Genomic DNA, 12222 nt, shown 5'->3' with positions numbered 1-12222 from the left:
TCAGGGCCTAGGCAAAGAATACAGTACGAATGAAAATCTTTATGAGGTTGTTTGCTTTCCATAAGAAATGCAATTATTTACTTTTACTGACATCGGTTTAGAGCAAGAAAAAGTTTCCCCAACGGGGTACTTAGCTATTAGTTGAAGACTTCGGTTCTGAAACTCGAAATCGAAAATTTCAAGAGTCGGCCGACCGGCATTTGCGATCTGCTTCTGCTTCAGGCACCGCACGGCAAGAAAGACTGATGTAATGACATCGGCTGCATGTTTTATAACCCTGACGACCTGACGTCAAGGAAGAAGAGACAGCAACCGACGCAGGACCCAAGACTTTGTTAATCAGGCCGACTGAGGGCTACCTGCAAGCAGATAACCCAAATGTAATGACTGCAACAGTGAAACATGAAGAACATCAGTCTATTAACAGCTGACAGCCTTTATCCTCGGCTGACAGAGGCAAAGCAAAAGTTTAGTTGTCATGGGTTAGCTTGGTGTAACATGACTGGATTAGAAATGCCTCCAAACTAGTAAGTATATTATATTTTAAATGGCAGTACTGTTTGTGAGGTATAGGAACCACATTCAGAAAACAAAGCTGCAATATCTACTTACATGTTGATTTTTTTAAAGCACAGCAGAACTGCTGTTAGAGAAAATATCAGGAAGAACAAGCAAACTGGAACTATTATAGCTTCGATTTCTCCATTTGCTGAAAAACATGAGAAATAAATAACGGAAACTTTAATAAGTATAGAAATAATGGCAATATAAAATAATCAAACATCCATTAACTCTACCCATTTACCCCCCCTCCACAAAAAAAAAAAAAAAAAAAAAGACAAGGACATTGTTTATACACTGAAAATCCATAATGGAGAGCCATACATCTCAACGGTCCAGATTTTTACCTCATATTTTTGGTCTGTTCCTCATAAAATTTATGGTTTTCTGGCAAGTCACTAAGAGAAGATAAGTCACTAAATAATGACATGCATTTAAGTTTCATATGTTATATCCTTTAGAAAATGCATGCTAACACAAATCTTGTTATGCTAGCAACTAAGTGTATAAGAGCATAAGAGCACTACTTAAAATTTGCCCCTGTTTTTCGGCATTTGTTCCCCCATTATTTTAGGCTTTGTCCAGATTTCTTGAGCTAAGAGGTTGAGAGAGAGAGAGAGATTAATTGCCTTGATAACCTTAAGTTTTACTGCTTTGCCGCCTACTTTCTGGCATTTTCTGGCTTGCTAAAGTTTATATCTGTAACAGTAACAGTACTTGGAACACATCTAGAGCCTGTTTACTGCATTTCCTGTGATGCACTTAATTTAAAATCGTTTTTTTCTCTAAAAACTGCATTTTACCTGATTTTGGCCTAGCACTCAAGTGTGGGGTCATTTATTGCACTGTTGTGATTATTTTGCTGCTTGTGTATCTCTGCTACCTTTAAACTACAACAAAAAGAAGAAAAAAAAATCTTGCTTTTTTCCCACTTTTTTTCTCTAAAAAATGCATTTTACCTGATTTTGGCCTAGCACTCAAGTGTGGGGTCATTTATTGCACTGTTGTGATTATTTTGCTGCTTGTGTATCTCTGCTACCTTTAAACTACAACAAAAAGAAAAAAAAATCTTGCTATTTTCCCACTTTCTGAAAGTTAAGAAAGTTCAGTTACAGATTTGCTGTTCTGAACTGTTTGGAAGTTTCTAGAAGGCCAGTGCTTACTTGGGCTAAAGGGAAGTCTCTGTGTTCACCAGTGGGAGTGGTTAACACTGAACAGCCTGCCTGTCCCTGGAGGAGTGGTTACTACCTAGAAGCTGTAGTTTTATTGGCCATTTTGGGTCAATTCTAAACTCCTTGAACTGCCTCTCTTAAAACCCGACTGTCTCGTGGTTTTGGCGTCTTTTCAGGCTTGCTAGTTGTTGCTGAAGCACCTACCAAGGGGAGAAAACGCTGAGAGAAGAAAAGGAGCCACTTTTGTGATTTTAAGTATTTTCTTCTGATTTCTTGTTAAGTTTTACTGCTTTGCCGTCTACTTTTTGGCATTTTCTGGCTTGCTAAAGTTTATATCTGTAACAGTAACAGTACTTGGAACACATCTAGAGCCTGTTTACTGCATTTCCTGTGTTGCACTTAATTTAAAATCGTTTTTTTTCTCTAAAAACTGCATTTTACCTGATTTTGGCCTAGCACTCAACTGTGGGGTCATTTATTGCACTGTTGTGATTATTTTGCTGCTTGTGTATCTCTGCTACCTTTAAACTACAACAAAACGAAAAAAAAACCAAAAAAATCTTGCTTTTTTCCCACTTTCTGAAAGTTAAGAAAGTTCAGTTACAGATTTGCTGTTCTGAACTGTTTGGAAGTTTCTAGAAGGCCAGTGCTTACTTGGGCTAAAGGGAAGTCTCTGTGTTCACCAGTGGGAGTGGTTAACACCGAACAGACTGCCTGTCCCTGGAGGAGTGGTTACTACCTAGAAGCTGTAGTTTTATTGGCCATTTTGGGTCAATTCTAAACTCCTTGATCTCTCCCTCTCTTAAAACCCTACAACTCTCTTTTTGCGCGGTTTTGCGCACTGAGCAGCGCCGCCTAAACAGGCTTAAACTATTCCAGGCTCCACAAAGTCTACTCTTCACTTTTTCCCTTAGAACTGTTCAAACTCTCAAAGTAATCACTCTATTCTCTTTCTAAAGCCCTGCACTTGCTCAGCTCTTATAAGGAAACACTAACTAACTAAAGCACTACACCCTCCTTGACTTCTCATAAGTATTAGGCTCCCGATTGGTCCTTCCTGATCAAGTGAAAAATCAGTTCCCTTCCCTAATCTGATCAGTAAAAAAAAAGTACAGTTTTGTACCTACCATAAATGTAGATGTCCGATAGATATGCAACTGCAGTCCTGACATATGGGTTGTCCTGCCTCAGGCAGCCCCTCGGTCGGCCGGATTCCAAAGTCTGGGTCCGGCGTCGGCTGATGTCGCCTCTTCCCCGACGTCAGAGCGGCTGGGGTATAAAAGCATCAGGCGACGCCATCTTCTTCAGTGTTTCTTGCCCCAGATGCCAGGTGCCCTCCAAGGAAGGTTAAATTTAGAGAATGGATACAATTCCAGACATGCACAATAGTAATAAACAGATACACCATAAAAGCTATCCCCAGCTAAGTTGGAAAAGGGGTAGTGGACCCAAAAAAGTAAATTACAGAGGGGTAGGAGGGAGGGTAAACCTGACTGCAGTTGCATATCTATCGGACATCTACATTTATGGTAGGTACAAAACTGTACTATGTCCTTCAAGAATGCAACTGCAGTCCTGACATATGGGTTGAATACCATAGCCAAGCTGGGGGTGGTGGGATCTAAGAAAAAGATGGTGTAGCTAAAATGCCCTGCAGGACTACCGAAGCAAAGCCTGCTCGGGATCTGGAGTATACAGGCAGGTTGTAGTGTTTGGAAAATGTATGCACGGAGCTCCATGTAGCAGCTTCTAGAATGTCCTTTGTAGCCACCCCTCTTAGAAAGGCTGTGGAGGTGGCTATAGCTCTGGTGGAGTGTGGCCTGATATCGGCTGGCACACCTTTTCCATGGAAGGAGTAACAGAATCTGATGCAGTGTCCAATCCATTTTGAAATTGTTTGTTTGGAAATTGCCTTTCCTTGCACTCCAGCAGTGTAAGCTACAAATAGTTGGTCAGACTTTCTGTTGGCCTTTGTTCTGTCCAAGTAGTAGCGTAATTGTCTGTGTATGTCCAAAGTGTGCAGCAGCTTTTCCCCTTTATTTTGAGGATTGGGAAAGAAGTAGGCAGGTGAATTGCTTGATTTAGAGACACCCTGGATATCACTTTTGGCATGAATGAAGGATTGGTTCTTAAAGAAACTCTGTCCTGATGAAAAATGAGGAATGGAGGTACTGCCATGAGGGCCTGTATCTCAGAGACTCTTCTTGCTGAGGTAACTGCCAACAGGAAAACTGTTTTCCAGGAGAGAAATTGCATTTCTGAAGATGCTGCTGGCTCAAAAGGAGGAAGAGTTAATTTTTCCAAGACAAAGTTGAGGTCCCATGCAGGCACTGGTGGTTTCCAGGGAGGTTTGATATTCTTTATCCCTCTTAGAAACGGTCTTAGCAAAGGATGTGAAAACACAGGTGGATCGCAGTTGTATTTTGCTGAGATTGCTGAAGCGTGTACTTTTATGGAAGAATATGAAAGGCCACTATGAAGCATTTCTGCCAAGTATTCTAGTATCTGTGGCATGCTTATTACTGATGCATCCTGACCCTTGTTGGCATTCCAGGTGATGAATCTCTTCCATTTGGCTGAATAAGTTTTTCTGGTGGAAGGTCTACGTGCTTCCAGTAAGATCTCTTGAACTTTTTTGGAGAGAGAGATATGGGTGGAAGTCATGGGACCCTCCAAGCTGTTAGCTGCAATGTTTGCAGGTTGGGATGAACCGTCCTGTATTTGTGCTGAGTTAAAAGCAGAGGCCATTGAGGCAGGGGCCATGGCTTGGTGCGAGATATGCTCCTAAGTAATGGATACCAGTGCTGCCTTGGCCAGTCTGGAGAAATCAAAATACCTTTCAGTTGTTCTGCTTTGATCTTCAGTAACACCTTGGTCATTAATGGTAGAGGTGGGAATGCATAGATCGTCAGAGAATTCTAGCTGAAGGAGAGAGCATCCATTCTCCAGGCTTGTGGATGGTGTGTCCTCGAACAGAACTTCTTCAGATGATGATTACGGTGAGAGGCAAAGAGATCTATGTCCGGCCTTCCCCATGCATGAGTTATTTGTGAAAAAATGTCTGGATGCAGCATCCATTCGTGCGGGTCCAAAATGTTTCTGCTTAGACTGTCCGCCAGGACATTGTCCTTGCCCGGAACAAACTGGGATTGCAACTGTAAGTTCAGTTTCAGGGACTTTTCCCAAAGAGTCATTGTTAGTCTGCAGAGGGGGTAAGAATGAGTGCCTCCCTGTTTGTTTATGTACCACATGACAGTGGTGTTGTCTGTCTTTATTAGCAGATGACGTTGTTGAAGAAATTTTTCGAAAGCCTCGATTGCATGAATCACTGCCAACATCTCTTTTAGATTTATGTGCAGATGCATTTCCCGGGGAGTCCATTGCCCTTGCATGCATCTGCCCTCCATGTGCGCCCCCCATCCATGATCTGAGGCGTCTGTTGTAATGGTTTGACTTGCTTGAGGTTTGTTGAAAGACATGCCTTTGTTTAATTGACTTGCTTGTGCCCACCACAAAAATTCCTTTAGGAGACATGGAATGAGTGGTATAATTTCTCCTAAGTTGTGGCTGGGTTGAGACCATAAACTTTTTAGGTACCATTGTAGTTTTCTCATGTGTAGTCTTGCCAGTGGAATCAGAAGAATGCAAGATGCCATGAAACCCAGGGCCTGCAGGATTTTCCTTGCAGTCATCTGGGTGAGCTTTGCTAGGCTTTTGAAGTAATCTGGTAATTGTTCTTGTTTTTCTTCTGTGAGGAAAGCCATTTATGAGTTTGTGTCCAGTTTGGCTCCTAGAAAAATTATTTGCTGGGATGGCAGTAGTCTTGATTTTTGAATATTGACTGTGTATCCCAAAGCCTGTAGTAAGTGTATGACATAGTCCAAGTTTCTTATCAAGGCTTGTTTGCTGTCCGCTTGTATAAGGCAGTCGTCCAGGTAAGGGTATATTTGTATCCCCTGGAGTCTGCAATGTGCAATTACTGATGCTAGGCATTTTGTGAATACTCTGGGTGCAGTAGATAAGCCAAACGGCAATGCTGAGAATTGATAATGCTCTGACCCTGCAAGAAATCTGAGGTATCTTCTGCAACTGTGTCTGATTGGGACATGCAGGTATGCCTCCTTGAGGTCCAGAGTAACCAGCCAAGACCCCTTGCCCAGCATGGGAAGAAGTTGCTGTAACGTCAGCATTTTGAATTTTGGCACAATGAGAAAAGTGTTTAGAGCGGACAAGTCCAGTATAGGCCTCCATTGCTTTTCTTTTCTTGGAACAAGGAACAGTCTTGAGTAGAATCCCTGACCTTGTTCCTGAGGAGGAACCTTTTCTATTGCTTTGATCTGTAACAGGTTTGAAACTTGTATGAGTGCCTCTGCCCTTTGATTTTGTGGCAGGTTTGGCATGCCTTGTCTTGTTGGTAAGGTATGGAAGTGGAACCTGTAACCTTTGTCTATTATGTCCAGAATCCATTTGTCCTTTGTTAAAACGTGCCAATTCTTTGAAAATAAGGATAATTTTCCGCCTAAAGGTGCTTCTCTTTGAGCCTTGGTCGGTGTCAAAGTCAAGTCATTGTGATTGTCCCTGTGGAGCAGTAGAAGTCCCTGCGCCACTTCTCTGATTAGTTGGTTGCCATTGGCGGCCCTGTAGGAGCCTCGGTATTGCCCTCTACCTCGAGCACACCTGTTTTTTCCCCTTTGGAACTTGTCAGTGTCTGGAAAGGACCAATTCTTTGAAGGCCAATTCCTGCTGAACCTCGGTGGCTGAACCTGGAGGAAATCTTTGACTGTTTGTACTGATTTAGCCTTTTCCTCAATAGATTTCAACACATCCTGTGCATTAGCACCAAATAGCTTCTGTTTTTCCAGAGGTGCATCTAGGAGCTTTACCTTAACATGATCTGGCAATGCCTGTTCTTTCAACCAAGCATGTCTACGTATGACGGCCCCTGTCATAGCTGCCCTACATGAAGCTTCCAATGCATCATAACCACACTGAAGAAAATGATTGCTAACCTGCTGAGTATTATGAACCAAATCCTGCAAGGCCTTTCTATCTAAAGGCTCAGGAGAGGCTAACTTTTTCAGCAAATCATCCATCAAGAAATCCTGATACTGAAACATATGAAAAAGACAGTTAAGTGCCCTCATGGCAAGGGTGGTTGAGGTATAAGCTTTTTTGCCCCATCTCTCCAAGGACCTAGATTCCCTGTCTGCGGGCAAAGGGTTTTTGGCCGTGGAGGTGGCCACTCCTTTGGGCCCCTGAGAAATAGTTTCTAGATCCACAGAGTGGGCCTTAAAGAGATGCTTATGAGTTTCAGGAACCCTGTAATATCTGTCTGGCTTGACAGGAGCAGGAGGGAGAGAATCAGGGGAAGCACTGGAGTCTGAATACACATCATCCAATACATCTAACACTGGTGGAATAGCTAAAGGCCTGTGCTGGGGTAACTTAAGGAAAGTACGTAGCCTTTTCCTGGAGTCAGAGAAATCCTGGCCCTGCCACTGAAAATGCTCTCTCATGGAGTGGAGAATTTCCCCAAAATAAATATCCTCTGGAGGAGAGGCAGAGGGAATGGATTCATCAGCATCAGAATCCTCGTAGGCCTGGAAGGATTCTACCTGGGAATCTGAATGGTCTGAGTCCCCAGAGGCTTCATCTGAGGAAAGGGTATCTGTCTGCTCAACCCTAGGCCTTTTGTCTGCAGGCGGCTGAGAACCTCTGTCTGGGTGTGCCTGAGAGCCTCTGATTAAAGAAATTAGATCTGCAGCTAAAGTCATGATCTGTTTATCAGAAGTGGAACCCTGGGAAAAGGATTTAGGAGGGTGAGCCTTAGCCTGGATGGCAGCCTTAGCACGTGTGTAGGCCTTGATGGACATAGGGACCGGAGGCCTAGCTGCCCCACATGCTGGAGTAACTTTACTCACCGGTATGGTGTCAGGTAAGTCCTGGGCTTCGGTTTCAGGAGGAAAATCAACAACCGGCACCGGGGTAACCTCCGGGACCGAAGTGTGCGGTAAAGCGGTGTCGTTGGTCTGGAGCGGTTGAATTACCGCCTCCGAAGAGACTGATGCACTCGCGGTAGGCTTTGGCATGTCGTTGGTGGAAAACGCGGGCCGAGAATGTCAGTCCCGGTCCTTCCGTTTTTTGGAAATATGTGTTGTCGGTTGTTCCGATGGCATAATATAGGAGAAATTTTCCCCAAAAAAGTCTTCAGCAAATTCTGCCCGGCGCCTGAGAGTGCGCTTATTGAAGCAAGCACAGGCAGCACAGGCCGAGACGTCGTGGTCTGGGCCCAGGCAGGGAAGGCAGTAAGAATGGAAGTCCTTATGAGGTATTTGTTTACCACAAGACAAACAATTATTAACTTTTGCAGTTTTATCTGACATCGGTTGAGGCAAGAAAAGGTTCCCCAACGGGGTACTTAGCTTTTTGATAACTTCGGTAACTGAAAACATAGGAGCTGGCCGACCGGCACTTGCGAACTGCTTCTGCTTCGGGCACTGCGCGGCAAGAAAGACTGGAGAAGATGGTATCGCCTGATGCTTTTATACCCCAGCCGCTTTGACGTCGGGGAAGAGGCGACATCAGCCGACGCCGGACCCAGACTTTGGAATCTGGCCGACCGAGGGGCTGCCTGAGGCAGGACAACCCATATGTCAGGACTGCAGTTGCATTCTTGAAGGACATCAGTTCCCTATACTAATCTGGTATGTCCAAGAGTCAGTTTCAAGGTTACTCTCCAGTCCAGCTGGTGAATCTGGGAATTTTTTGAGGCAATGTTACAATTGCCTTATGTACACAGACAACCCTCTCCTCCTTCCAACAAACTCTAATACATGTGAGAGATGCAGTTACACAGCCAAACTGGAGGCAGAGCTCTCTCAACCCAAGACTGGCACAGTCAGTCAGGAGGAAAAGGTAACCACCCACACCACAAATCCAGTCTCACATAGACCTATTGCATCTGATACCCAACACATAAACACACAAAAACATACTCGGAGGCTCTAAATAAAAATCTGCCTAAACAGCAAAGACCTCCTAAGCAGATATCCAAGCAACAGCCACCCCTCAACAATACCCATTAATCACATATCTCACAAAATCAGTGTGCCTCACAGTCACAGCCCTTAAGGCCAAACAACACACCAAATACACTTGCTATAGGGGACTTTGTTGTCCGGCACACTGACGTCACAGACTGAACAAGGAGAAGGTCACTGTAAGCTGCCTGTCGGGTGCCAGGATCCGCCACATAACGCAAGCACTCAGGTACAAGTATGACTCCGTCATTGTCCATGCTGGTGTGAATGACCTGAGACGTACCTCCCTGGACTACATGAAAAGAGACATAGAGGAGCTCTCTGACCATGTAGCCCAGGCTGGTATGACCCTGACCTTGAGTAGCATCTTGCCCTCACCAAGAATAATGCCACAGTATAAAGACAAAATGTTCAGTTTCAACAATTGGCTAAAGTATTGGTGTAATTCAAAGGGGATCCAGTGTCTGTCAGCCTGGGATGACATGCTTGACAAGCCACGTTGCTTCGCTAGGGACGGCTTGCACCTGTCACCATTAGGCTTTCGTATACTGGCCAAGGCTCTTGCCAGCCCCATACTGCCTTTTTTAGGCAAGGCTCAAAGGACAAACCCACCTCCATAGACAACCCAAGGATAAAAAAACTAAAGGTAATGCTACTCAATGCCAGAAGTCTAAACCTCAAGATGCACGCACTCGAGGCTCTCCTCAGTCTGGAGAAAATCGATGTCTGTGCAGTAACAGAAATCTGGTTCAAGGATCCTGAGAGCACCCCAGTACTACGAGGTTATAACTCATACCATGCGTTTCGGCCCCAAAACTCAGACCGAAGCACAAAAGGAGGGGGAGTATCTACATTCATCAAAGATACCTACACCTCCAGGTTAGTGGCACTGAACGAAGCATCGGAAACCATCCATGTGCAACTATCAGTGGGCAAAACTGCCTTTCAGTTTGTAGCCTGCTACAGAACACCCTCCCTATTACAGGAACCCCACTTGGCATTCCTGAGAACATTGGAGGATATGAAGGTCTCTCCAAACACTATGTTATTGGGTGACTTCAACTACCCAAACATTGACTGGGAAAACTACTCAAGCCCAAACACCCTCACCCAACGGTTCCTTGAATTTATAAACTCTAACGCAATGGAACAACTGGTCACCACTCCCACAAGAGGGAACAACATACTGGACCTGGTCATCACCAACATGGGAACTCTATGTTCCACACCAAAGGTATACCTCTCATTGGTAAGATCAGACCATAAACAAATTTCCCTGGACATCCATTTCCCGTCCCCACCCCCAGCCAAGGAAATCACTGTAAAGAATTTCTCAAAAGCCAACTTTGCACTTCTCAAGACTGAGGTAGAATCCTTCAAAGCCCCTAGGCCAGAGGATAATACAGCCTATTCCGTTCCGCAGAATCCTTTACAAATGCATTCTATGAGCACCTGCAGGAATGCATGGATCGTGCTATCCCAAATAAAACCAAGACTCACTCCTCCAAAAACAGGAGACCGGTCTGGTGGACCCCGGCCATAAATAAGCTATACAACAGAAGGAGGAAGCTACTACATGACAGAGCAAAATCCCAAAAAGGGAAGGCATCTCTGATCAGTATTAGCAAGAAACTTCGATCCCTCATAAAATCATCAAAGGCTAGTTTCGAAAGAAAAATTGCCCTAGACACTAAAGACAATCACAAGGCCTTCTTTAGTTATGTCAGGAACATGGGCGGAAACTCCCAGATATGCTCTGAATTGTTGCATAACGGTACAAAATATACCGAACCTACAGACATAGCCAACATCCTGGCAGACAGATTCAGCGCAAACTCCCCCCCTTCCCCCCCAAAGGAGCAAATGCCTATCCTAACTGAATGTAACCTCCCTGACATCACAGATGCACAGGTGAAAGCTGCCCTCTCCAAAGCAAAAAACACAGCATCTATGGGACCGGACGGTGTCCCAGGCTGGGTCTTACACGAGCTCCAAGAAGAACTGAACCCTCACATTAAGTCACTGTTCAAACTTAGCCTTACTACAGGATATGTACCCAAAGAATGGCGTACTGCTACATTAGTCCCACTCCACAAAGGTGTTGCCACAACGGACCCCGGACACTATCGCCCCATAAGCCTGACTAGTCTGGTCTGTAAAGCTATGGAGCATATTATCATGGAACTCATAAACAAAGACATTGGGAGCCTCCAGACACTGGACCCTACCCAATTCGGCTTTGTTAAGGGCAGATCTTGCCTCTTAAACCTAGTTGATTTCTTTGAAACAGTTACCAAAGCCATAGATGAGGGCAAGGTAGTCCACACAGCCTACCTGGACCTCGCAAAAGCCTTCGACACAATACCCCACTCGGGCATCATAAATAAGCTTACCAGCTTAAATATCAACCCCTATATCACAAGATGGGTTGCAAACTAGCTCACAGATAGAACACACATGGTCAGAATCACAGGTGCCATGTCCGAATCCAAACCAGTTACAAGTGGCATCCCACAGGGCTCAGTTCTGGGACCTCTCTTGTTCGGTATATACTTCTCTGAGTTCAGGCTAACACAAGGGGATTATGGCTGACAAAGTTCGCAGATGACTGCAAACTGGGGGCCATAATCGAATCTCCAGCTGCCACAAGCATCCTCCAAAAGGGTCTCACAGAGACGGATGCTTGGTGCCAGAGCCACGGCCTCAAGCCAAATGCTAAAAAGTGCATAGTCATCCCCTTTGGGAAAAACAAGGTGCCCACAAATTACCACATAGGTGGTAATCCATTAAGTACGGAAGAAGTAATTAGAGACTTGGGGACCAATGTGGATAGTAATCTCTCCTTTGATAATCGCGTTGCCAAAGTGGTTAGAAAGACCTTCTATATAGCCCATCTTATCACGAAAGGGTTCGCATCTAGATCAAGAGAGGTCATTGTGCCCCTCTGCTCGTCACTCGTCAGGCCAATAATTGAATACAATGCCCCTTTTGGGATGTACCTTACCCGACACCTGCAGCAACTGGAGAGACCCCAAAAGTACCTCACCAAGAGGATCATGGGCTACAAACAGATGTCCTATGCAGCTCGACTAAAGAAACTCCAGCTCTACTCATTTGCTTACAGCCTACTCAGAGGCGATCTATGCCTGACGTACAAAGCCATGTCAAACCCAGAATTAATGGACATGCTCCACCTCAAAAAATCCAAGTCCCTTAGAGCTACACGCTCCAGGGACCTAAACCTCAGCAAAAAAATAAATAGGACATGCTGGAGGGACAGATTCATTTCCCAGAGGCTCCCCTCACTCTGGAATAGAATCCCAGTTCATGTTAGACATAGCCCCTCGCTCACCCTTTTCAAGCGAAATCTTGACGCGTGGATGGGAAATCGCAAATTCACCCCTGGGATCTCTTCTGTGTCCCTACTAGACAGAGGCACAGTAAACTAA

At 44.8% G+C, this 12222-nt stretch overlaps 1 protein-coding gene across 1 annotated transcript in view; it reads right to left on the bottom strand.

Moving 5' to 3' along the window:
* LOC122795556 (interleukin-6 receptor subunit beta-like) overlaps window positions 1-12222 on the bottom strand; it is a 1057822-nt gene that overhangs the window by 103801 nt on the left and 941799 nt on the right. The window contains exon 13 of the mRNA XM_044063785.1: window positions 613-709. Coding sequence (XP_043919720.1) covers window positions 613-709 — 97 coding nt within the window. The remainder of the gene's footprint in view (window positions 1-612; window positions 710-12222) is intronic.

The sequence above is a fragment of the Protopterus annectens genome, chromosome 2.part2 (genome assembly GCF_019279795.1).
Source record: "Protopterus annectens isolate FY-2018-M chromosome 2.part2, PAN1.0, whole genome shotgun sequence".
Taxonomy (NCBI): Eukaryota; Metazoa; Chordata; order Ceratodontiformes; family Protopteridae; genus Protopterus; species Protopterus annectens.
This window is presented reverse-complemented; position numbering and strand designations above follow the sequence as displayed.